The following is a 25,810-nucleotide window of genomic DNA, read 5'->3' on the forward strand; positions in this document are numbered from 1 at the left end:
CACTTGATTTAACAAGCACTTTCCCACCCTCTGGGGACCTCAGGGGACCTTGAACAGGACTCAGCCACAGGCCTGCATTCTGAGCTTACTCTGTTATTGTTCAGCACGTGAGAGGCACTTAAGTGGAAAGTACAGGAGCTAAGGCCATTTGCTGTTCCATGGGCACTGGGGAGCCACAGCAGGTTCTGAGCAGGGGAGAGAGGGCATGGGATCTAAGGAGCCTGCCCAGGCTCCAAGAGTTTCCAAGAACTGATTGATCAACTGATTGGCTGGCGGTCTCCCCTGGTGAGCTGGGTGCAGTAGAACACCGTGGGCAAGAGGGATGAAGACAGAGAGACAGAGACGGAGGAGGAGAGGGAGGGGAGATGGAGAGAGATGGAGGGTCACTGAAAGGCGGAGGTGATGAGAGAGAGGGACCAGAGAGGTGGGGGCAATGCGGGAGGGCTTCCCAGGGTGGTGGCTAGGAATGGGACAGAGGCCTGACCCTAAAACCCAGAGACGGGACCCAGAAAGGACAAACAGGACTCCCACGTCTGGGCCCAGGACTGGGCACCCACCCACACACCCGCCTCACTTTTCCCAGGGACAGCCAGGGACACTGGGGCCACCCGGTGCACCCCCACCCCAGGCCCTGCCGCCACAGGTCCTCTGGGCCCACACGGTGCCCTCATGCCCATGCGGGACCAGGACCTGGGTCACCAGGTTAAAAATGGAAACTGCCCGGGCCTCTTCTTTCTCCCTCCTTTGAGAAAATCCTAGGCCCAAATAAGGCGAGGGCTGCGGGCGCCGGGTGAGCTGGCCAAGTCCTCCCGACAAGCGAGTGGCGGCTGGCCCGGCCGGCCGGGCTTGGGCCTCCTCCAAGACTCGCCCTGCAGGAGGGCGGGCGCACCCCGATCCTATAAGGCCCTCTCCTGCACCCTGCTGCTCACTCACCCTCCAGACCGCAGCCCGCCGCAGCTCCCGGGCCCGCGCCCCCGCAGCCCAACCATGGAGGCCATCAAGAAGAAGATGCAGATGCTGAAGCTGGACAAGGAGAATGCCATTGATAGGGCCGAGCAGGCCGAGGCGGACAAGAAAGCCGCCGAGGACAAGTGTAAGCAGGTGAGTGGCCTAGGCTGGCTGGGCTGCACCGGGCTGCCCAGCGCCCTCTCTGTGCCCACTCTGCAGTCCTAGTGGGGTAGGTGCTGGGGCAGAGGGTGGAGGTCACAGAAATTTTGGTACCTGAGTGCCGGGGTGGGGCCAGGGCTGATGCTCTAGCAGAGACAGAGGGGACCACTGTCTTCCCTGGGAGGGTGTCCCTGGGCTGGGAATCAGGAGTGACCAGACATGGCCTCAACAGGGTCAGCGGGAGCCCAGGGAGCTGGAGAGGGAAGGTGCTGTAGGGCAGGGGCTGTGTGCCCCAGGGGGAGGCTGGGTGTGTGTGTGTGTGTGTGAGTGTGAGTGTGTGTGTGTGAGTGTGTGTGTGTGAGTGTGTGTGTGTGTGTGAGTGTGTGTGTGTGAGTGTGTGAGTGTGTGAGTGTGTGTGTGTGAGTGAGTGTGTGTGAGTGTGTGTGTGTGTGAGTGTGTGTGTGAGTGTGTGCACTCGAACACCTCTGTGTGCCTGTGCATATTTGTGCGTGGGCGAGCATCTCTGTGTGTGTGTGCTAGTGTGTGCCCGTGGGGACTTTTCTGTATTCACGTATGTTTCTCTGTTGTGTGTTTGCATGTGAGCATTTTGGGGTGTGTGTGTGTTCCCGTGGGGACTGTGGGCAGGTGGAGGTGTGTGTGAGGACCGGTCAGTGTGTGGCCTGTGGTGTGTGGTGTGGGGCTGTGGACAGTGGGAGGCAGGGTGTGTGGGCGTGGAGGTGACTGTGTGTGTGTGTGTGTGTGTGTGTACACGCGGGGGCTGACTGAGCTTCTGTCGGAATGTGTCTGGGTGACTGGTTTTCGGGAGGATGAGGTGTCGACATGTGTGTCTTTTCCTTTGTCTTTTTATTGTTCTTTTATTCATTTTTACGTGGTGCTGAGGATGGGCCCGGTGCCTCTCTGTGACAGGCAGGCACTCTGCCCCTGAGCCACCACCCAGCCCCTGAGATGTCTCTGTGCGTGTGTGCGCGCGTGTGCGTGGAGAGGAGGGGATGGCTGAGCAGTGCGTGACATGGGGACCCTGGGCCAGGGCCCGAGAGCTGAGGAGCCCCGCCTGGCTGTGTATCCCAGCGTGTCCTGGCGTCCCAGGGACAGGAGGTGATGGCTCGAGGCAGGAGGGAGGCCGCTTCCCACCCCAGCAGCCCAGGAGCCCACGCAGAGCCGGAGCTCCAGGGAGGAGACCCCAGGAGACCCTCAGGACGGGGGTCACGGGGAGCTCATGGAGGTTCAGTGGACAGGCCGGGTTGAGCCAGGGCTGGGGCTTGGGGTGGAGCAAGAGTCACTGGTCCCGTCTGGACAGCGGGAATGGCAGAAGGAAGGAAGGGGCTTGTGCCCTCCCGGGATGCCCTTCCTCAGGGCTGCGCCATCCCGGGCCACCTGCTGGGCCCTTGAGATGGTGCAGGGCTTCGGATAAGCGCCCGTAGTCCCCCGAGGACGGCCACACCAGGTGCCCAGGCCGACCCAAGCCAGGCCCGGTTCATGTCATCAGTTTGGTCACTGGGTGCCCTCACCTCCCAGTGCCTAGGTGGCACCTGTGTGAGGTGGGGACGTCACTGGGGCCTTCCTGGCTGCATGGGAGGATCAGAGGTGACTGTGCAGGTGGAGGCCTTGGCCGGGCGCCTGGAGCTGAGGAAGGGCTCGATGCACATGGGATTATTTCCTGCCCCGCCCTGCTTCCTCTTTGGCCCTCCCATCCCCCAGTTCCTAGGGCAGCCCTGAGTGACACATCCATGTGGGCCAACTCCACCCCAGGGTTCCCGGCCACACTCCTTTCCCTCTTCCCGGGGCCCCTCCCTGGCAAACACAGACCCGTCCTGCCTGGGCCCTGGCCTGCCGGCTGCCCTCCATCAACCTTTAGCCCCGTCATGGGCGGCGTAGCCAGGGAGCAGCGCAAAGCCTGTGGCTCCAATTCTCACTAAGGTGTGGGTGATTGATAGAGAGGCAGCCGCTAGAAGGGAAGGTCCTCTAAGCCTCTAGCCCGCTGTCTGACCCTGGAGGTAGACACGGTGCTCCAGTCTCTGGCTGGATTTTATTCTTTCTTTTGTTATTATTATTAGTAGTAATAGTAGTAGTAGTATTTTGTACAGGGGGTTGAACTCAGGGGTGCTTGACCACTGAGCCACATCCCCCGCCCTCCTTTTGTTTTGAGACAGGGTCTCACTGAGTTGCTTAGGGCCTCGCTAAGTTGCCGAGGCTGGCTTTGAACTCGGGATCCTGCCTCAGCCTCTGGAGCCGCTGGGATTCTCCCGGTGGCAGATGAGTTTTCCGATGGCCAGGCATGGAATCCAAGGTCCCAGAGCCCCAAGGCGGAAGCCAGAGCCCCACAGGACCGGTGGTCTACCCTGCCTGGGCACGAGGGGGTGGCGAGGGGTCACCTTGCCTAGCCTGCCCTCTGCTCCAGGAAGCCAGAGAGAAAGTGACCTGGGGCCAACCCAACCCTCAGGGACAAGGAGCAAAGTCCCGATTCCCATCCCTGCTGGTCCAGTGGGAACAGGACACGGAAGGCCAGCCTGCCTGCTTCCTGCCCACTCCCCTCCCAGGGCAGTGACATCCGCCACCATTGGCCTTTGACCCCACATCCTGCCTCAGCCTGGCCCTCAGGCCCATTTACATGGACTAAAGTGGCTCCATGACCCTCCGGGCCATTTCACAGGCTGGAAAACTGAGGCCCAGGGAAGGTCAGCGACTTGCCAGGCAGGACTGCACGTCCCAGCACGTGTTCCGTGGGTGGAACTGGGTCAGAAGGAAGGGCCCGTCCACAGCGTGGGTCTCCTTATCCACCGCCCGCCCCTGGGGGGCTGGTTCCTTTCACTGGGTCATTCAACAACTCTCCTACAGTGGTCTGGGGAGGTGGTTCCAGGGAGCCCTAGGCTGGGGGACGGGGGGTAGGGCAGGAGTCCCCCCGGCAGAAGGTGGGGAGCCGTGGGCAGAGCTCGGCCAGCAGTCCAACAAGCAGATAGTTTTGCTGTTGTTTTTTAATATTTTTTTTTAGTTGTCAATGGACCTTTATTTTATTACTTGCATGTGGAGGTGAGAATCGAACCCAGGTCCTCACACATGCCAGGCAGGCGCCCTGCCCCTGGGCCCCAGCCCCCGAGTTACTTAACAGAGTGGGACTCCCATCCCCCACTGCTGGACACCCTCATTCCCCTTTCAGACCCGACTTGTCCTTCTAGAAGGGGGACTCGAGGGAGATGGCATTTGTAACACGCCTGGGACACTCTGAGATGCTCAGTAGCCTCCTACCCACCCTCGGCTAGTCCCACCAGTTCTTGTCCAAATGTCCTCAGAGCCAAGCCATCTTCACACCCCAGGAACCCAGTGTGCCTTGTTTGAACCCATGTTTGAACCCCTCCCCCACACCGGCCAGGCACATAGTCGGTGCCCAGTAAATGCTGTGATCCAGAAGGGAGACAGGGGTTGCTGGGTCAGGACTGATCTGTGAAGTGTCTTTTTTTTTTTTTTTTTAAAGAAAGAGTGAGAGAGGAGAGAGAGAGAGAGAGAGAGAATTTTTTTTTACTCTTTTTCTTTTTTTTTTTTTTTTTAAGAGAGAGTGAGAGAGAGAGAGAATTTTTTTTTAATATTTATTTTTTAGTTCTCGGCGGACACAACATCTTTGTTTGTATGTGGTGCTGAGGATCGAACCCAGGCCACAGGCATACCAGGCGAGCGTGCTACCGCTTGAGCCACATCCCCAGCCCCTGTGAAGTGTCTTAGAGGAAACTGGCTTAGGACTGGGGCTGGGCCCGGGCTCAGGGGCAGAGCGCTGGCCTGGCACGCGGGAGACACTGGGTTTGATCCTCAGCTCCACACAAAAAACCTTAAATACACAAAACAAAAGTGCTGTGTCCCTGTGCAACTAAAAAGATTAAAAAGAAAATTGTCTTGTTTTCTCCATGAAGGCAGAAGTTCAAAAGCCAGGGTGGTGAGAGGCCACCAGGTCAGAGAGGAAAAGTGAGGTCAGAAAAGGGGACAGGGGTCACATAGCTGGGACTTGGAGTCAGTCCTTACCTGGAGTTAAAGGCCAAAACCTGCAGACCCTGACTTTGGTCTGAGTTGCTGCTGGCACTGGGTTGGGCCCTGTCACCTTCCTGTGACTGAATTTTTTTGCGGGAGTCGGGGGGTCCCTGGTGACTTAAGCAGACCCATCCGTCCCTGCTCTGGGCAGCACCTCAGCTAGAGACCCTCACGGGGCACTTCAGTGACCTGAGCTGAAGCCCCAGCAGCAGGACTCAGGATCCGCGAGTCTGGACCTTATAAGCATTCATGCTAGTGTGCGCACACTCACTCACGCACATGCTCACACCCACACGGCACCTTACCTCTTGGGGGAGAGTGGGATCAGCCGGCTCCAGAAGTCTCAAGCACAGGAGCCTTTATGATCCATCCTTTGGGGGACGGGAGAGGAGCCAGTTGGGGAGGAAGAGAGGACAGCCCGGCTGGCGTGGGGGACAGGACAGCAGCTGGGCCTCCGCCCTGGGAGCTCTAAGCAGAGCCAAGGCCATGCTTCCTCCCAGTCTGGAGGCTGGGAGTCCAAGGTCAAGGTGCAGGTGTGCTGTTGGGAAGGCTCTTCTGGCTCCTTGACAGCCACCTTCCTGCTGTGTCCTCACATAGAGAGGACGAGGGAACACTGGTCCCTTCCTCTTCTTCTGAGGCCCCTGATCCCGTGATGGGGACTCTACCCTCCAGACCTCACCTCACCCTAATCCAATCCCAAAGGCGCCCACCTCCAAATACCATCCCTTCCAGATTGGGGTCCAAAATACAGGTTTGGGGTGGGGGGGACACAAGTATATAGTTCATAGTGGCTTATGTTCAGAGGAACTGGGTTCCAATTCTGTACTGTGTGACCTAGGAAAAGCCACCTCACCTTTCTGGGCCTCCTCCTGGAAGGAGGACAATGAAGCAGGGTCTTGGGCTGCCTGCTCCCCCTAGGAGCATGGACAACAGCAGGGGTTGGACCAGCAGAGACAGCGGTCAGATCAGCCCAGGGGGTGGATGTGGCCACCCCAGTCTGGAGGGTGGTGCAGTTTGGGGTCCGAGTTGATTTGAGGGCGTGGTGGAGATAATGGGGATGGAGGTGATGGGGCCTGTGGTTTGTATCCCCCAGACTCAGGAGCTCCTCAAACCAGGAGCCAGGGAAGACTCTCAAGATAAAGAGAAAGGACTAAAAATTTGGACATTTTAATTAAGATAAACATACACCAAATATGCAACATTGGAAAAGATTTAACCTGAGCCTTCAAAGATAATGATTTTTGATGGGTTGGTTTCTTCTAGCCAGGTCCCCAAAGTTTAGAAGTTGGGGTGCAGGGTCGGAGCCCTTTGGAGAATTTTGGGAGACAGTCTTGAGATCCACTGCCTTGGGCATGGCTAAGGGCAACAGGCAATGGGGAGCCATGGAAGGTTCTGGGCAGGGAAAGGGCAGCCATACTCTTTGGAAAGTTTCCCTGGCTGCCAATGAGGGGTACAGACCTAGAGAAAGGTAGACTGAGGAGAAAGAGGAGGGGTCCAGATCCAGAGTATGAGGTTCCCCTTCCTGCTTAACCCACATCACTAGGGGGTTTTGCAAAAGCCTGAAATAGTCATGCAAAACTGAATGAGCAGTGTTTCTGCAAAACCTGTGGGAACACCAATTACCCCAAAGCTGTGATCGAGTCCCCAGCAGGACTAGGGACCCCAGTGAGGTTAAGAACATTTAGTCCCCAGGACAAGGGAGGGATGCGGAAACCCCTGGGCAGGTCGCATTTCTTGAATGGTGCGTACTATTGTTATCCCTGTTTTACAGATGAGGAAACCCATGCCCAGAGAGGAGGAGAGCCAGAGGACTTTTGTGGATATGGGGGCCAACCCTGTACCGCAGGGGCACGGTGGCACCCCAGGCTGATGCGTCCCCCTATCTGTCCCCAGGTGGAGGAGGAGCTGACGCACCTCCAGAAGAAACTGAAAGGGACAGAGGATGAGCTGGACAAATACTCGGAGGACCTGAAGGACGCGCAGGAGAAGCTGGAGCTGACGGAGAAGAAAGCCTCCGACGTAAGTGCTCAGTGCTGGGGGTGCCCGCGGCAGGAGCCCCAGGGCTGGCCGAGCCGGCAGCGCTGGAGGAAGAGGAGGAGAACCAGTTGGAGAAGGCGGTGCCTCCCGGCGCTTTCTCCAAATAAGTCCCGAAAAGGGGCACTTTCCTGCAGCTGCGGCCAGCGGTGCCGACGTCAGGCCCTCCCCCAGCGGTGCTGACGTCGGCGGCCGGCCCCGGTGACCTCATCGCCTCGACGGCAGCGGGGCCGGGGGGCGGGGAGAGGCGGGGGCGGCCCGGCGCAGGCAAAGGCTGGGGGGCCGGGGCGAGGCTGCTGTAGCTCTCTCCGGAGCCGAGCCGAGCCCAGCCGATCGCCCGCTGCGTGCGCCCCCGCGCCTCCGCGCCATGGCTGGCCTCAACTCCCTGGAGGCGGTGAAACGCAAGATCCAGGCCCTGCAGCAGCAGGCGGACGAGGCGGAGGACCGCGCTCAGGGCCTGCAGCGGGAGCTGGACGGCGAGCGCGAGCGGCGCGAAAAAGTGAGAGCCCCGCGCGCCCCGCGCCCGCACCCCCAGCCGCGCGCTCTCCTTTCTCTCCAGCTCCCGCGCGCCCGGCTGCAGCCGTCACTGCCCGGAGCCCGCCTTGGCGCCCTCCGGCCTGCCGCTCGCCGATCGCGGCCCCGCGTCAGCTCCCCGGCCGCCGCCCGCCGAATCCCCCTGTCTTCCGCCGCCATCCTCCCTCCCGGGCTGGGGCCGCGGAGGGGGCGCTGCATCCGGGGCGGGCGAGGCCGGCCGGGCGGGAAATGGGGGGATGGGGCGGAGGGGTGCGCAGCCCCCGCTGGGGAGGTGGAGGAGGGGGTGCGCGGCGCTGGGCTCCGGGTCCGGACAGGCGCGGAGTCCCCGGCCGAGGGGCTCCGCTACTGGACCGGGCGGCGGGGCGCGGGGGTGGCAAGGCCGGCTCCCATTGTCTGGGGCTGGGCCGGCCGGCTGGACTTGGGCGGGGGGCGGGGGCGGCGCGCTTTCTCGCTTCCCCGGTGGCTTCCCGGCTCCCGCTGAACTTTCCCAGCCGTTCCCAGGGGCGCGGCGGCGACGTGTCTGCTCCAGGCAGGGGGCGGAAGTGCAGCCCTGAGCCGCCGGCCTTTCTCTCCAGCTGGTCCCTGGGGCAGCCCGGGCCGCGGGACCCCGCCTTCCTCCAGAAGGCCCTTGGAATGTTCGCGAGGGGCCCTCCACCTGTGATCCTTTGAGCACCTACTGTATGCCTCCGCTGCACGTTGGCGGGAGGGAGCTAGAGGGAGGACAGGTCTGAAAGAGAAGGGAGCCGCAGCACCCCTTCTCCATCCCTGACTGCCCCTGGGGAGAGAGGGTGGCAACACTTGGGACTTGGGGACAGATCTGGATCTTAATCCCATCTCAAAGTACTTACCAGCTGTGTGTGGCTCTGGCCCATAGTAGGTGCTCAACTCGTTTTTCTCCCCTCCCTCCAGCCCTGGAAGAGTTCACGGTCTTTTAGAGGAACAAACCGAAGTGTGGTTACCATTCCAGGGGGCTCCTGGGCCGGGCCAGGCTGGGAGGCTGGGTCTAGAGTTTGTTGGGACTTAGACAAGGGGTGTGTGGGGCAGGGGCAGTGGAAGCCCCGGGACCTCAGAGCTGGGGGACTGGGACTCGGGGCTCAGGGTGGAGATCCCAGAAAAGGAAAGATCCTGGCCAGGTGGTTGCATGGCAGTCCTGGGGCGAGTCCAGGCTGGGGCTGGTCCCCTTCCCAGGCCCTTCTGTGTTGGCCTGGCTTGCAGCCTCTAATCCTGTAAGGGCTCTCTGGCTGGAAGAGACATTGGAAACCGTGTCAGCCCCCAAACAGTAGCTGCTCTGGCCTCTTTCACACACCAAAGCGTCCTAACCCTTCCTCTGATCTCACCCCAAGGCATCTCACAGGAGGACAATTACTTCTGCTCCAAAATGGCCCTCAGCCCTGAGCCAAGACTTAGGAGTGAGACAGTCCGGTGGGGAGGGTGGATATTTTTGGAAAGTTTGGGGCTTCTTTAAAGTTCACTCTACAGAGCTGCTTCTCTAGGTCTGGAGAGGGGAAGCCTGAAGGTGATTGGTGATTCAGGGAAAAGAACTGGGAGAGAGAGGAAAAAGGAAAAAAAACCCCGAGTCTCTTGTAGAGAAAGCCAGGAGCCGGCGTGTGGCAGGATTCTGGGCCTGCCTCCCAACAGCTGGTTTCATTTAGATTTTTGTGTGATTAACCGACATCTTCCTGTTTCTTTGCCACATGTATCTAGCAAGCCTCTTTTACCTTATAAGGAAAATCCTTTGTAGAGTGTGGAAGGCTTTGATTGCAGGAAGGGGTGGAGCCCAGGATGACTAGCAGTGACTAGCAGTTTTTCAAAAATCCATATATACGCCTGTGCAGGCAGCACCTACGTGTGCGCAGCTCAGGGCTCTTGATTTCAGAGCGTGGCTGCTCACTAGTTAATTTTTTAGACAATTTGTGAATCAGGTACCTCTGTGTGATCCTAAAAATCAATTCCTGTGTCTTCAGGATAGGTTTCTTTTGGAGGGAAAGTTCTGGAATTAGCTGTGTTGATTGCACACCTGAAAACCACTGAAGGAAAACAAACAAACCCCAGATACCTCCCCGAGTTGCCGATGGTGCTGGGCAGACTTAAGAGTCGTGCAGTTAAGAGAGATGCCCGGGCTTGGCGTGGGGCTCCGCGATAGTGTTTGCCTAGCATGTGAGAGGCCCTGGGTTCCCTCCCCAGCATCCAAAAAAAAAAAAAAAAAGACCCCCTCCTCATTGAAAGATGATTTTGTTTTTGTTTTTGTTTTTGGTGGCAATGCTGGAGATTGGACCCTGGGCCTTGTGCATGCGAAGCCAGCTCTGCCAACTGAGCGATAGCCCCACCCCAAAGGGTGGTATTTCTTTCCTTTTTTTTAATTAATTTTTTTTGTAGTTGTACAGAATAACTTATTTATTTTTATGTGGTGCTGTGGATCGAACCTAGGGCCTTGCACATGCAAGGCAAGCGCTCTACCGCTGAGCCACCACCCCAGCCCAAAAGGTGGTATTTCTAAAGATGTCCCTCAGCGGTCTTAACCGGCTCTCCACATTGCTGGTTCAGGGGCGCATCCGTCAGAAGCCCCCGTGGGTGTGTCCTTGCTGGGGGGGGGGATCTGGCCGCAGACCTTCCTGGTTCAGTGACTCCTCTTTTCTGACGTATAGACTCGGCTGGGCAGGGCGTGGTTCCCAGTCATTTTTATAGTCTTTCCCACTTGAGAGATTTCTTGTCTAGATAGGAAGAAGGTATGTGCTTCGCCCCTTGGTTGGCCGTGCTTGACTGTCTCAGCATTCCTTTCCAAGGGTGGCCATGCCCGCCCCACTGGCCTGGCGGAAGTCCCCCTCCCCAAAGGACTAAGGGATGTGGGGCTGGGAAGGTCAGGGCTCCAGGGCCTCCATCCCTGACCTGCTCTGAGTCACTGAACAGAACCACTTCCCCTCGCAGGGCCCTCGGTGCCCCCATCTGTGAAATGGGTGAGCTGTGAGACTCTAAGGGCTGCGTGGCCCTTCCCACGTGTCGGGGCTGAGCCGGCCATGCCCTGCAGTGACAGCCCTCATGGCAGTCCTGTGAGGTCATCAGGCTCTGCGGGAGAGAGGCTCAGAGAGGTGACGCAACCTGCCCTAGGCCACCTGGCTGCACGACCTGGCGCTTTTTGACCCAGAGTTCCTGCTTTTATGCCCTTGGCCAAGCTTCCTCCTTGACGGGTGAAAACACCCTGGAAGGCCGGGCAGTGGCAGCGTCCAGACACCGTCCAGGACATTTCCAGCTGTGCTGCCCACTGCCACCACCTTGCTGGCACGTCGGGCTTCCTTCCGTGTATGCACGAGTCTTGCGTTCGGGTGTGTGGCGGCAGGGCTTGGTGGGACGTGGTAAACCAGGTCACCGAGGGCCTTGCCTCCTGGGAGTCCTGTGGTCGGCCCTGGTGACACACTCAGTGTCTTTTTCAGAGGAGAGCCACACCCTGATGGTGGCTCTGTTGTGAGCTGCCTGAAAGGCCCACCCGGGGTCCCAGGTCCCCGGTGTGCACCTCTTATTGTCCCTGTCATTATTATTTTCATTGATGCCTGATCTCGCACCTATCGTCCCTCTTCGGTATTGACTGGCCGTCCCCTGATTGAGGGGTGGCTGTCTCCTGATGTTTTTAGGGAAGATGTGTCATTTTACATTCTCCGGGACAAGAGAGGATGGATTCCTTCTGGGGGGGTTTGGGGTGGCCTTTGGGACTCGGTCAGCGGAGGGGAGGTGGGAGCTCTTGCCGGGTGGCTGCTTCTTAACCTGCCCGCACCTGTGACCTCCCCAGGCCGAAGGTGATGTGGCAGCTCTCAACCGACGCATCCAGCTGGTGGAGGAGGAGCTGGACAGGGCCCAGGAACGGCTGGCCACTGCCCTGCAGAAGCTGGAGGAGGCAGAAAAGGCTGCGGATGAGAGCGAGAGGTGAGGACACTGGGCTGGTGGCCTCCGTGAACTGGGGATCACACTGCTGACCTCCCAGAGAAAAGCAAAAAGAGCAGCGTTCAGTTTGCAGAGGGATACTTCCTTAGAAAGCCATGGTACCTCTCTTCAGTGTTCCTGCGACATGGGTTTTCAGGGCAGTGTGAAAAGAGGGAGAACTGGGTGTGGTGGCTCACACCTGTAATCCCAGCTACTCAGGAGGCTGAGGCAGGAGGATGGCAAGTTTGAGGCCAGCCTCAGCAACTCAGTAAGGCCCTGTCTCAAAATAAAAAGATAAAAGGGGCTGGGCCTAGCTCAGGGTAGAGACTTGCCCAGCATGTCCAAGGCTCTGGGTTTCATCCCCTAATGCTGTGCAAAAAGAAAACGGGAAATGAGAACTGTAAAGGCCATCTGCAGATGTTAACGGGGCGGTGCCAGCTGTGTCTCAGGGACCAGCGCCACTGATGTCCTTACAACGGATGGGGCCGCCCCCATAGCATTTGCAGCATCCGGGCCTCCACAGGGCGCTGTGTCCTGGGAGCAGGACCGTCCTCTGGCACGCCTTGGCTCGGAGGACTGAGGGCAGATTGTGCGGCTCTGGGAGGCAGCGGCCTCTGTGCGGTGGTAAATGGGCTCCTTGTGTGGCGGTGGTGTGGGCCGGGCCAGTGGTCACTGCGTCTCTGCCACACAGTCACCAGAATCCTCACTTGACCTGTCCACCAAGAGGGCCTCCCAGTGTAAGCTCCCCGCAGGGTTCGTTTCTGATGGGGCTCCTGGTCATGAACCAGCAGGTTCCATCTGGGGACCCGGGAGGCTGACTGCAGGTTTCCCAGGCGGACGCTTCTTCCCTGGCCGTGGCACAGCCAGGGGAGGGAACAGGCCGCCGCAGCCCCTGCTCGCCATGCCTTAGGTGGACAGGGTGGCGGCTCAGGCAGCCACAGAGTGACCAGGATCTAATGGAGAGGCCCTTTCGGTGGTGCCCGGGGCCTGGACTGGCCTCTGCACGAGCTCATGGTCACACCTGCTGGACATCTTACGCAGAGGGCCTCTGAACGCCACACTGAGCCTGGGAAGGCCGCTTGTTTGTCTGCAGCACGTCACCAGAGAGGCCTTGAGTGTCACCCTTGGGGGACGCTGCTGCTTTGGTTAAAAGGATTCTACTCTTGGAGCTGGAGGTCCTTCCCCTGCCCCTTACCACAGGGCCTTGAGCAAGTCACTCCCATCTCAGGGTCACAAGGGGTCTTCCCTCAACAAACATTCCAGCGAGCCCCCCACGGGCCGGGGCCAGGCCCTGTACCCGCGCAGGCGTTTTGATGGCTGAGACTGTGGCGAAGGCCAGAGAAGTGCTTCCTGGACGGAGGGGAGTGGCACGAATGACACACATCAATGACACGTAGTCCTGGTGGGCCTCCTCTCCGGAGTTGTCACTTATCTCTTCCTCCCCGACTTCCTGGTCAGCCGAGTCGCAGGAAGGATCAGCTGTCCCCAGGATGCGTCCTTCTAAGTGCATCCCTGTCATTCAGACCCCTTCATCCTCACCTGATTGGTGCAGGTTGAGTGTCCCTTGTCCCAAATGAGGGGACCAGGGTGTTTGGGATTTCAGACTTTTCGGGTTGGGGATATGGGGTGTACACAGTGACGAGCCACCTTAGGGTGACAGCCGGCGCACAGCCTGAAGGTTACTTGACGGTGTTTCAGTGCCCCGCACTGTGACCTTGGCCAGGAGCTCAGGGCGGCATTCTCCACTTGTGGCCTCCTGTTGGCCTCTGAAGCTCGCTGGACTGGGGCTTTTCCAGCGGGGGCTCGTGGGCCTGCCTCTCACTGGCTTTCCCAGGCAGTCCGGCTGTCATTTTATTATATCCTGTCTTGAAACCCTCGGTCCCATGTCCCCTCTGCATAAACACCTCAGCTTGTCACTCAGGCAGCCCCCTGACCGCCAGGTTCCCACATTGCCCATCCTCGGGGCCTTCTGGCACAGTCCCCCACGCGGGCTCCCTTTCCCTCATGTTCACTGTGGCCTCTCTTCTTACCTACGCTCTGACCCCAACAGCCACGTCCCCTCCTGGAAAGCCTTTTGTGGCCGACCACAGCACTGTCCGTGGCTCCTACTCAGCTTCCCACAGCCACTGGCAGGGCCCTCTGGTCGCGCCGTAGTGACAGCTGTCATGTGGTGACCACATGCCTCCTTACGTTCCTGAGAAGAGTCTAGAAGGAGCGCACAGACAGCCGGGTTCGGTCCCAGCTTTGCCACTGACTGGCTCTGTGACCTTCTGCGAGTCACGTGACCTCTGGGCCTGGGGTGATGGAGTCACGTGACCTCTGTGAAATGGGGGTGATGGAGCCACTTCGCGGGGGCGGTTACAGGTCAAGGCAGTCAGCAGAGGGGCTGTGGCCGTGAGCTTGGCGGCCGGCGGCCGGCTTCATCTCTGCAGCTCCGTGACCGGTGGTGCCCGGTGACCGCAGAGCAGGAGAGCCCGGGGCAGGGTGGAGAGCGCATAGCTCATCCTGAGCTCGCTCCTTGCAGGGGAATGAAGGTGATAGAAAACCGCGCCATGAAGGACGAGGAGAAGATGGAGATTCAGGAGATGCAGCTCAAAGAGGCCAAGCACATCGCCGAGGAGGCCGACCGCAAGTATGAGGAGGTGAGCGGGTCCCACGGGGGCAGGAAGCGGGAGGAAATGGCGCTGCCGATAGCGAGGACTGCGGGCCGGAGGAAGCCCCGGGTTAGGACCGCCGGCCTCTGGGTGCACATCTGTTTTTGCAGTGACAGCCCCTTGGCTAGGAAACTGTATCTTGCACGACGCCAAGAAGTCCTGAGGTCACTTGTCCAACTTGGCTGGAGAAGCCAAGGGATCGACTCCCTCACGTGGGTCCGATGTTCTGGCACAGTTTGGCAAAAGCTGCAGATTGTGGCCCCAGCTGTGTCCCTGCGGTCCCTCTCTCCTCCCCCTGGTCCAGCTCTCTCCCCCTCCTCGTCTGCCTCACCCCTGGGGCCTGTGCGAGGGTCGCGGTTCCCTCCGGGTCCACCATGATGTGAGGGGGGCCAGCAGAAGGCCCCTTGGTGCGCATGGCCTGCGTGGCCTGGCCACCTACTGGGGAGAGCGCTTCCGACTGGACGGTGGGGAGCGGAGCGGTGGGGATGGGTCTCAGAGGGGCCCTCCTGTCTCTGCAGGTGGCTCGGAAGCTGGTCATCCTGGAGGGCGAACTGGAGAGGGCAGAGGAGCGGGCGGAGGTGTCTGAACTGTGAGTGGCAGAACGGGACTGCGTGGCCCGCTGGCTCCCTGGGTGGAACCCGAGGGAGGTGGCTGTGCTGGGCGTTGACACTGGCTGGGCCTCTGTGCCAGTGGGCGGGCACCTGGACTCCTGGCTCATCCCTCCTTTTTTTTTTTCTTTTGGTGGTGCTGGGGGTGGAACCCAGGGCCTTGTGCATATGAGGCAAGCGCTCCACCAATTCAGCGACAGCCCAGCCCTCCTCCCTCCTTTTGCATCCATAATGTCTTGTCTTAATGCCCCGGAAGCATTGCCCACATCTTCTCTTCCCAGGAAGGTACTGGGGAAGAGCAGTGAGACGGGTGGTAGCGCAGAAGTCCCGTTTTCCCAGCGAGGCCAGCTCAGGGGCTGAGAGTGTAGAGAGCAGGCTGCGCGTTAGCGCTTCAGGGCTCTGCTCCTGACGTCAGTGTTGGGCCCCTGACACGTTCCTGGCGGGGAGGTGAGAAGCTTGACCAGAATCTCACAAGTTGCAACAATCAAAACACTTCCTCCCTTGGCCTTGGATGAGGAATCCAGCTCCAGAGAGCGTCCTGCAGAGCTGAGAGAGATCTGGTTTCTCAAACCCACTCCAAGCTTGCTTCCTGGAGTGCCCCGTGTAAGCTCTGCTCGCTGCCCCCCCAGCCCCCACACTCCATCTCATTCTTCCACCTTCCGGAGTCAGCCTCGGTCATCACCAGTTTCACAGTCCTGTTGCCTTGCCCTTGGCGGAAGTCCAGGAGTGCTTTACAAACCTCCAAGAGCTCCTGGCCCGCCTTGCCTCTGCCCGGTATGATGGGGTTTTGATAAGTACACAGCATCACATCTAGAAAATTCCATTCACATTTTTCCCACATTCCTTCTGGGGGCCCTGGGCAGCGTGGATTGCTCCTTTTGAAAGTTTCTTTTAAAGGAATTGCCGGCAGCTCGGGAAGATCAAACCCACACGTTCTTTGTCTCATTGTAGAAAATGTGGGGACCTGGAAGAAGAACTCAAGAATGTCACTAATAATCTGAAATCGCTCGAGGCCGCATCTGAAAAGGTTGGTGGCTGGCTCGAGCTGGAGGGTGACAGGGGTGAACTTTGTCTCTTCAGGAACATGCCAGGGGGTCAGGAATCTGACCTTTACTTGTTAATAGTACCTTGGGTGTCCAGCAGCCAGGGTGGTCCTCTCCAGAACGAGCTGTCCAGTGGCTGGATTTCTCCTGACAGGTCTTGGGTCCTCTTCTGTGGGGGTCTTAGCACCATCTTTGATTTCCATATCGTGGTAAGGATCCTCTTAGGAGGATCCGAGCAAAACCAGATAAATGGAGAGCCGCACCAGGCCTCGCTCTTGCCTGCGTCCTCCGGGTCCTCCAGGTATCCATGATGTAGGTGGAATTGGCTTTTTAGGTTGAAAGTGCCCAGAGCAGTCACTGCAGAGCAGACCCCATGAGGAGCGTTGTCCACCCTTTTTGGTGGCCCAGCCTGATGAGCTCCCAGCCTCATCTCTTCCGCAGGCTCCCTCCTGCCACCTTCCAGATGCACAGAACCTCAGCTTCATGGACATTCCTTGTTCTTGCGTCCCCTCCAGTTCTTTGAAGCAGCTGTTCCCGCAGCCTGTGGTGGCCTCCTTGTCCCCTTTGCCTGATAACCCCGTTCATCCTTTAGATCTCTGCTTACACTTCGCCCCTTCAAAGACGCTTTCCCTGATTTCTCAGCAGGGTTCCCTGCTGTGGAGCCCCACCTGCTTCTATCCCTGGTGTTAGGCTTATCACGTTTACTTAGTCATTTATTTTACTTAGTCATTTATTTGCGGTGCTGGGGACGGAACCCAGGGCCTTGTGTGTGCTCAGCAAACACTCCACTGCTGAGCCTCACCCCAGCCCTGTCACATTTATTATAATGACCCAATTGATGTATGCTTTCCTTGCTGGGCTCTAAGTTTTAAGAAGGGACGACATCTATCTTTTTTAGGGCAGGGTCTCCCATACCAGCATGTGACTGGTGGATGTTTGATCCCAGCATATGTAGTGAATAAATGCAGTTCAGTGTGCAAGCCAGATGTGGCCTTAGCCAGGGACAGAGCTGTCGCAGTGATCACATGTATGGTTTCTGCTCTGGAAGAGCTCACAATGTAGTAAAGTGAAAGACTGATAAAGTTGTAGTTCTTGACACCATGGTGGCACACGCCTGTAATCCCAGAGGCCTGGGAGGCTGAGCCAGGAGGATGGCGAGTTCAGCCTCAGCAACTTAGCAAGACCCCGTCTCAAAATAAAAAACGGGCTGGGGATGTGCCTCAGTGGTTAAGTGCCCCTGAGTTCAGTCCTCCGGTACCAAAAAAATAAATAAAGTTTTAGTTCTTTGAAAATTCAACAGACCTTAGAAATTTAGGAAAAGTGTCACTGAGGTGACATTAAAAAAGGCATGGCTGGGGTGTGGCTCAGTGGTGGAGCTCCTGCCTAGAGTAAATGAGGCCCCGGGTTCCATCCCCAGCATGGAAGAGGGGAAAAACAAGGGTACCCCTGTGATTCCGGCCAGAAACACAAATTCCAAAGTTGGTCTCAACTCCTGGCTTTGTCACTTCCTAGCTATGTGACCCTAAACAAATACTTACCTTTCCATGGCCCTTTCGTCATCTGGAAAATGGGACTGAGGATATCTAGCCGTGATGGACGGTGGCAGGAGCATGGCAGGCAGTTCTTAAATGTTAGTGATATTAACCTGAGATGATTGACAGGTAGCCATGGGGAAAGGAGCATGTCAAGCTGGGGACACAGTCAGGGACAAGCACTGGGAGATGAGTACACAGAACCGACTCTGCAGGCTCTGCCTTGGGGGAGCTGGTGGACAGACTTAGGGGCATGCACTCCCAGAGGCCCGTGCACCCCACTCCCTGGGGCTCAGGGCCACCTCCCTCCTCCTGAAAGACGCGGCCTGGGCTTGGCTCCTGAGCATGCTCTCGTGCGTCAGGCACTCAGTCTTCTCCAAAGAACGGGGGACCTGCGTTCCTCTCTGCCTGTGCCCCTCTTTTTTACAAAGCCATGTTTTGGTGTCTCCCGCAGTACTCTGAAAAGGAGGATAAATATGAAGAAGAAATTAAACTTCTGTCTGACAAGCTGAAGGAGGTGAGTGTGGTGCGGCCCCCCAGCTCTGTCCCCTGGGCTCCCCCGAGCCCTGGTCCTGGTCTGACTCTCCTCTCCTCCAGGCCGAGACCCGCGCTGAATTTGCAGAGAGAACAGTGGCCAAACTGGAAAAGACGATCGACGACCTGGAAGGTATGAAACTGGCATCTAAGAGTATTTGTCCTGCTCCCCCTGCGTGACATATGCAGGGACAGTTGGTGGACAGCGGGGGTGATTCCGCGGGGGCTGAGCTGGGCTTTGTGTCGGTGAAGTGCAGAGGGAGGGAGTCTTTGGAATTTCCTCAACTTGCTCATTTCACAGAGATGCCTGGCATTTTTTGGAAATGCTTTGCATTTTTTACGGACTCTCTCCCAGAGAGCTTGAAGCGTATCTCAATGTAAAGAAAGGAAATTCAGAGGACTAGGGACCCCCGTCAGCAGACCCTGGTCTGCCAGTCTGGCTGGTGCCCCACGTAACCCTGCCTGTTGAAGGGTTCTAATGTTAAGTTCAGTCCCCTGTTCTTCATGAAATAGCCCGGAATTCCAGAAATGGGGTTAAAACAAAATCTCCCAGACTGCCATTCCCCCAGCAAGGGGGCAGAGCCGTTCTCCAGACTGTGTGTCCCTGTGTTTGCTTTGGGAAGCGAGATTTCCATGGAAGGGAGAATGGCGGTTCCCAGTGTAAGCCGTGGGCTGGGTGACATCCTTAGAAATCAGACATGACCTGGGGCCTGCAGCTGTGGGGGCAGCTCTGTCCACTCCTAGTCACCTTCTCTTCAGGTTCATTGAGGCTCGTTCCCTGCAGAGCCTCAAACCACCCATGAATCCCCGCGCTGGTTGGCTTCTCCTGTTCATGCTCTTTTCTCACTTCTTTCCTTCCTCTTGCTGTTCACCTGTGGCCCTCCATTCCCACCGTCGCGTCTGTTCCCTGAACCTCTCCTTCTGACTCTCTCCCTGGGGACCTTCGCCCTCTAGATGAGCTATATGCCCAGAAGCTCAAGTACAAGGCCATCAGCGAGGAGCTGGACCATGCTCTCAACGACATGACCTCTCTCTGAGCCCTAGCAATGCCGAAGTCCGCCCTCCCTCTGTGGGGCCTGCGCTTTCGGGGGCTCCTGTCTCCTGGTCTGATCTTTCACGGCTTCTTCTGACGTGTCTGTGACTCTGAGTGAATAAAGACAGGCCACCCTCGTCTTCCTCCCTCTCCTTTGCATTTTCTCTGCCACCTTTGAGTCGTAGCTGTGTGCCTGTGACCTGCTGGGACAGGCAGTGGGTGGGGGCTCTTACTCACCATGGAGGAGCTCATTACAAGAGGGAAAATCAGGCCCACGTGATTCTTTTCTGAAGATGCGAAAACAAAAGCCAGCCTGGCCGAGCCCTCCGATGTGGCGTGAGCCAAGTGCATCTGAATGCCAGTCATTTCGCCTTAAATAGAAATTGTTTTGAATGGAGACTCCTCTCTCCAAGCCTCTTGGGCATCTTAACAGAGTCGGCAGAACCTGCGGAAACGCAGGCCTGTGACCAAAACGGGGCCACCCTTGATGGGGTGCGAGCTACGCATTCAAACAGCGGCAGTGGCGTCCTGTCTCCGGTCCCTCCTCTTCTCATTTGTTCTGTCTGTTATACTCTTGACCGGTCTTCCTCATGTCTCCACTGTCCACGGGACACTCATCCAGCTCTCGCCCTCGGGAGCAAGTTCACCAGCAAAGTCCACCTCTACACGCTGCCCTTAGAAAGCTGACTCACAGGGGGACTGAAGAGCGCCCTGGGGGGCGGGAGTGTGGCGCAGGGGTAGAGCCGCTGGTTTAGCATGTGTGAGACCCCAGGTTCTGTTCCCAGCCCCCCACAAAAAAATGAACATCCCACGGGTTGATGGGGCACAAGCCAGTTAATCCCGGCTACTTGGGGGCTGAGGCAGGAGGATTACAAATTCAAGGTCAGCCTGGGCAACTGAGTGAGACCATTTCAAAAAAAGGGGGGGGGGCTGGGGAGTCAGCCAGGTACTGTGGCTCAAGCCTGTAATCCAGACAACTTGGGAGGCTGAGGAAGGAGGAGTGAAAGTTCAAGGCCAGCCTTAGCAATTCAGTGAGGCCCTGTCTCAAAAAGAAGGGCAGAGCATGCCCAAAGCCCTAGGTCCAGGGTCTCTGTGCACGCGTGCGGGCGCACACACACACACAGGAATACAAGTGAGATTATCATCTCCTGACTCCAGGCAAGGTGCCCGAGATCCTAAGATCTGTCCCTTCCTTTCTACTTAACCTTAACTCTGGTTAGGCTGTGAAGATGGCCTGTGGGATTAAAAGTTCATGCTTAAAGTGACCAGAACTCAGATTGCCCAAGGCTCAAATTTCAAATAGTTGTTCTCTCCTGCATACCATCTCCTGATACCACCTCAGAGTATCCCAGAAACACTGGCACTTTGTCCAGGCCACACCTCCCTGGCTGTCCTTTGAACCTGGAGATGGCATGAAAATCTCCAATTAGAGCATCAGTTTGGGGTCACTATAGCTTGTTCCTCATCCTCTGGTTTTAAAGTCAGATGGGAACTTCTGTCCTGATTCCTTGTACTCATCCCCCAGTGGCCCATGTCCTTCCCTCCAGCCTCTGTCCTCCTTCCCTTTATCCTGAACCAGTCGCAAACCATCAGCTGCCACTCGCCTCACCTGTGCCCTTGAAAGATTAGACGCCAGGGGGTGGTTTGTGTTTGCTCCATTCATTGCTGGGATTTCTCCAGACATGGGTAGCCTCCACCCTTTGAAATAACCACCCACCCTGCCTGTCCAGTCTCTACCAACCCGCACCTGGGTGGAGCTTCATTCCCAGAGATCAGTGCTATGGTAGTTGATCGGCTGTGAGCCTTGTCACAATTCTAAAGGACAATTAACACTTGAAGGGAAGGCCATTTCATCTCATACCTAATATAATAAAAACAGAAGCCGGGGAATCCAGGTGCCAGGGTGAAGTGGCTTCAGGGTTTGCAGTGAGATGTGTGTTGGAACCCTCGCCCGTCACTTCAGCTGTGCACTCTTGAACAAGCCACGTAGCTTTTCTGCAGAATAAAGGTGCTGGCTCAGTTACTGTGAGGGTTAAATGAGACAATGGAGACCCTGGCTCAGAGTTGGCATTTAATCAACATCCTTTAGTCCAGACTGGATAGGCCCAGGTCGCCCTGTCTGAGTCACCCCAGGTCGCAGTCACTTCTTTCCCTTAAGTCCCTTATGGAAGGAAAGGTGCCGTAGCAAAGCTGCCCTCTTTTGCAGTCCCATTATTTTTTTTTCTTTCTGAAAATTTCCATGTCGGTCATCTCACATTTTAGGAGGTATTTTGCTTTTTCTTCAGTATTTTAATGACTCAAGCCTGGTCCCTTATCAGCCATTGTTCAATTGCAAACCAGTCCTCGAGCTCTGTCATTCTTAGTGGGATTTTTTTTCCTTTCTTTTTTTTGGGGGTGGGGTGGGGCGGTACTGGGGACTGAACTCAGGGGCACCCAACCACTGAGTCGCATCCCCAGCCCTGTTTTGTATTTTATTTAAAGACAGGGTCTCACTGAGTTGCTTAGCACCTTACTTTTGCTGAGGATGGCTTTGAACTCCTGATCCTCCTGCCTCAGCCTCCCAAGCCACTGGAATGTGCCCCACCATTTTTTTTCCCTGTATCAGTTCAATTACTCAGTAACATTCCTGTCGTCTGGCTTAAATTTCAGTTATGAAATTTGACTTTACCTGAGGGTTGCATTTACCAGGGGGTTGGCTCCATTGCTCTGGGTACACAGACACAATGACATAATTATGCCTGGAATTTAGACAGCCATTCCCAGAGGCTCCACAGGAAAGAGGGGTTACAGGGTCACATTTTCCTACCCTGAGTCAGCCACTCATTAACTGGCATCAGGGGGGGAACTTATAAGCACCCAAAACTAGAACTGATATCTTTTTTTTTTTTTTGAATTTTTAATATTTATTTTTTAGTTCTCGGCGGACACAACATCTTTGTTGGTATGTGGTGCTGAGGATCGAACCCGGGCCGCACGCATGCCAGGCGAGCGCGCTACCGCTTGAGCCACATCCCCAGCCCTAGAACTGATATCTTAAGTTTGTATAGCATTCCATAAGTTCTGAAGGATCTCTCATTTATTCCCCATGTCACACGCTGAGGTCATTTCCCAGTTTGACATCCGGGGAAGCAGACCTGGAGAGCTAACTCGCTTGCCTCAGTGGTGCAACCAGAGCTTAAGTCCAGGTGCTCTGACTCTGGAGTTGCCAGACTTATCAAATAAAAATAAGGACACTGAGTTAAATTTGAATTTCAGACAGGCAAAGCAGTAATATTTTTGGCCTCAGTATATTTCATGCAATGTTAGGGATTCATTATTTGTTCTTTGTATGAAACTCAGTTTACACTCAGTTTACACTTTGCACCTTGTATTTTATCTTGCAAACTTGACTTCAAAATCGGGTTCTCGGTCCCTGTTATTCTGTGGTATTCTGCTCTAATTAAAATAAGAGTATTTTCTCTGCTCTGATTTGCCCTTTGGTAGTTTGAGGTTTAGAGACTTCTGTTTGTTTCCCCTTTAACAAAGATGCTTGTTAATTCATTTTTCCCTCCCCTCTTGATTCCACCAGAAAAACTTGCCCAGGCCAAAGAAGAGAACGTGGGCCTACATCAGACACTGGATCAGACACTAAATGAACTTAACTGTATATAACCAGAACCGGAAGAGTCTTGTTCCAACAGAAAACCTAGAGCTCCATGTCTTTCTCTTCTTTTGTAAGAAGTTTCTTTTGTTATTGCATCTTCGCTTTGCTGGGATTTCAAGCAAATTATGATTATGTGACCAAATATTTTGTATCAAAGAAGCTTTGGGCACCAGTTAAATCTAATTCCTCCCCCCCCCTTTTTTTTTTTTTAATTTCCAAATGGCACCAGCTTTCTCGGCTCTACTTTTATCCTTAAGTTGCATTTATTCCTAAGGTAGGCAGGGCGTTCCATACTGAGCACACTCCCTTCAGATGGAGGGCTTTTGGTTCCTGGGAATATAGTCAACCCCACACTTTCAAGAATAGGCTCCGATGTCTAGTCATGGGTTGATTTAAGATGCTAACGGGTGTAACGGTTCTGTGTCACTGTTGGCCAAGTTACAGGAGGCTAGGGACCATCACAATAAAATGGGTGGGGATTTCCCATCCAGAGCAAAAAAAAAAAAAAAAAAAAAAGAGCCAGCGTGGGAAACCATGAACCATAGATAAACCTAGTCGTCCCGCCCTTCTCCACACTCCACTGTGCAGAATACATATCCTTGGAGCAGTCAGCTTGACAGTGCTTGGGAAATAGTCATAATATTTACCCAGGAATTGCCTGGAAAATCCTTGATGCTATGTTCTACATTTTTCTTTCATTCTAAAGTTGTCCTCTGATTGAGCATGTGTCTTATTCTAATAATGACCCAAGCTTGTTGGCTCTTAGGGCCACACCTGAGCAGGAATACTGTGCAGTACAGTCCTGTTAGGGTCAGCCATATCAAAAAGACTGCTAGCCATCCATAAATTACACAGAAGAGTTGTTTTGTTTTGTTTTTTTCCCGTCAAGAAACATGTTGGGCAGAAGGGGTCTCTCTGGCAGCAAAGTAGATATAGAAAAGTAATTGGCCTGACGTCATCTCCATCCTTCAAGGAATGGCAAATTATCCAAGATTTGAATTCCTTCTTTGGGACCAAGTTAATAAAAGACCAAGAAACTCCTGATGAAACTGGATATGGAGAACTTTGAGGCAGGGGCTGCACATTTTGGCTTTGTTGTATTTTTGCTTTCTCGGTTAACATCTCAGAGCTGAAACATTCCACATTTCCCCAACAGTGTGGGGACCAACTTGAGTTTACAATTCTGACTAAATTCACCCCGCTTCCAGCTTATCCAAATCCCCTGCCCCTCACTCCTATTTATTAAGCATCACACTACCCAGGAGATACACTAGCAAATTGTGCAGCTGAATAAAATCCACACTTTTCTTTAGATTCTTGCGACTGTATCATATGTAATAGTATCACTTTTTCTACATTTTGGTCAAATAAATTTTTACATAAATGACAATTTGTGTGAATTTCAAAATGGGTGGGGACATAACAGCATTTTGGTTTAACAAATGTAAATTGGGTAGAAAGAGAAGGTAATTGTGCCAAGAACTTTTTCGTTATACCATGACTTAATGATAGATTATGATCTCCATATTGCAGAGTGTGTGCTTAGCCTCAGTTACTCAGAAGCTCCTGTCCTGTGATCCTCAGTCCTGCCTAAGCCAGGTTGTGAAGAATAAGCAGGATTTTATTTTATTTTTTTAGAATTTTTAATATTTTATTTTTTAGTTATCGGCGGACACAACATCTTTGTTTGTATGTGGTGCTGAGGATCGAACCCGGGCCGCACGCATGCCAGGCGAGCGCGCTACCGCTTGAGCCACATCCCCAGCCCCGAAGTAGGATTTTAATAGATGTGAGAACATGGAAGGTGGTTTCTACTGCCTGAGTAAGGTTTCTGTATGCTTCACAATTAAAGGGAAGCACGTGTACAGTTGGAAGGTAGGCTGGGTCCACACTGATGAGAACTTGAACTTAGTATGGTTAGGAGTGGAGAAGCACTGAAGACTGAAGTAAGCAGATCAGAGCAAAACGAGGGAATTCCACTCTGCATGCATTATGAGGAAGGACTCGGGGGAGCAGACTCGAGGGAAAACCAAGTTGGGAAAATCAATAATCCACAGTAGTGCCTTCCATGAAATAAGAGGGAAGAAGTAATCAGAAGAAAGTAATTTAAACTTTAGCCAAGTGGGTGGCAGGGAATTTAGAAAAGAGTGTCAAGTCACTACTGTTTCACTACCTGAATTGCTCTCTTAGTTTACTCAAGATCTTGGCTTGGGGAGGGGAGGTAAGGAATCAAAGAGAAATGAAAGCCTTTAAAATGTAAATGTAATGTAGATGGCAGGTGTGGGGGAGGTTGAATACAGTATACTTCTCTCCTCTAAGCCACCACCCACCGATACTATATGGAAGTTCCTCCTTTAAGTACCTCTTTTCTCCCTCCCCACCCTGTTGGGTTGTAATCTAACTTCAGGATCCTGTTTTAATCATCTTTGCACCTCAGCATTTAAGGGTCCAGTGTTCCTTAACTGACGTGGCCCAGCTCTTGGGGAGTTCCCAATGCCATCAAGTGGGTGGAATACAAGGCGAGCTGAGGACCTGTGAAGGGCGGCATACACTAGGGTGAAGGGTTTTTTTTTTGTTTTGTTTTTGTTTTACCCAGCTGAGAGACAACAGATGGATATTAGATAAGTGTTTTAAAATGAGCACACTGCAGGGTGTATCTAGGTTAGAGGAGTGGCCAGTGAGGCCAGTGGAGAAATGTGATGACCTGTGACAGTGGAAATGGGAGAGCAAGATTCAAACGCTGTTCTGAACCTTCCTAAGAACCTTGATGTGAGAGATCAAAGAAAGATGACTGAGGTCTCACTCAGGCCAAGCTACTCTGGATAGATGAGTTCAGTGGTGGACATAACTGCATTTGAAGTACCTTTAACAAATCCAAAGGCAGATGACCAGAAAGCAGTTAAATATGGAGGGATTGCTATAAACATGGGCTGGCTGGCTATGGGTCACCAACAAAGTTGTTGGCGTGGAGATATTAAAAGCCACAGGAGCAAACGAGATCACCCAGAAGGTGAGTAAAAACAGATCCATGAAGAACAACACCTAGAGAATAAACAGAAATCCCCTCCACCCCCCGACCAAAAGGCTGTAGTGGGCTTGATGAGCAGTGTCCAGAGAAGGGGGAGTGGTAGAAGCCGGCAA

The 25,810-nt window shown here is 54.9% G+C and overlaps 1 protein-coding gene across 6 annotated transcripts; it reads left to right on the plus strand.

Annotated features, from left to right (window-relative positions):
- The first annotated feature begins 923 nt into the window (after nucleotides 1-923).
- TPM4 (tropomyosin 4) lies at nucleotides 924-24,059 on the plus strand. Of its 6 annotated transcripts, none has more exons than XM_081288261.1 (9): nucleotides 927-1,101; nucleotides 7,036-7,161; nucleotides 11,492-11,625; nucleotides 14,147-14,264; nucleotides 14,795-14,865; nucleotides 15,836-15,911; nucleotides 17,914-17,976; nucleotides 18,057-18,126; nucleotides 18,948-21,898. In XM_081288261.1, the coding sequence occupies exons 1-9, from the start codon at nucleotides 988-990 to the stop codon at nucleotides 19,028-19,030; spliced, it is 855 nt and encodes a 284-aa protein (XP_081144387.1). In that variant the 5' UTR covers nucleotides 927-987; the 3' UTR covers nucleotides 19,031-21,898. The 6 variants fall into 6 exon arrangements, with proteins under 6 accessions (XP_081144383.1, XP_081144387.1, XP_081144384.1 ...); XM_081288258.1 differs by lacking the exon at nucleotides 18,948-21,898 and adding an exon at nucleotides 22,595-24,059 and having other exon boundaries at nucleotides 937-1,101; XM_081288262.1 differs by lacking the exons at nucleotides 927-1,101; nucleotides 7,036-7,161 and adding an exon at nucleotides 7,205-7,675 and having other exon boundaries at nucleotides 18,948-19,045.
- Nucleotides 24,060-25,810: the final 1,751 nt, after the last annotated feature.

The sequence above is a fragment of the Spermophilus citellus genome (genome assembly GCF_964194105.1).
Source record: "Spermophilus citellus genome assembly, chromosome: 3".
In the NCBI taxonomy this organism is placed as follows: Eukaryota; Metazoa; Chordata; class Mammalia; order Rodentia; family Sciuridae; genus Spermophilus; species Spermophilus citellus.

Coding starts and splice junctions, on each gene's coding strand:
- TPM4 (XM_081288257.1), top strand. CDS start 988: ATGGAGGCCATCAAGAAGAAGATGCAGATGCTGAAGCTGGACAAGGAG. Junction 1,102..7,035: donor CCGAGGACAAGTGTAAGCAG/GTGAGTGGCCTA, acceptor ATCTGTCCCCAG/GTGGAGGAGGAGCTGACGCA. Junction 7,162..11,491: donor CGGAGAAGAAAGCCTCCGAC/GTAAGTGCTCAG, acceptor TGACCTCCCCAG/GCCGAAGGTGATGTGGCAGC.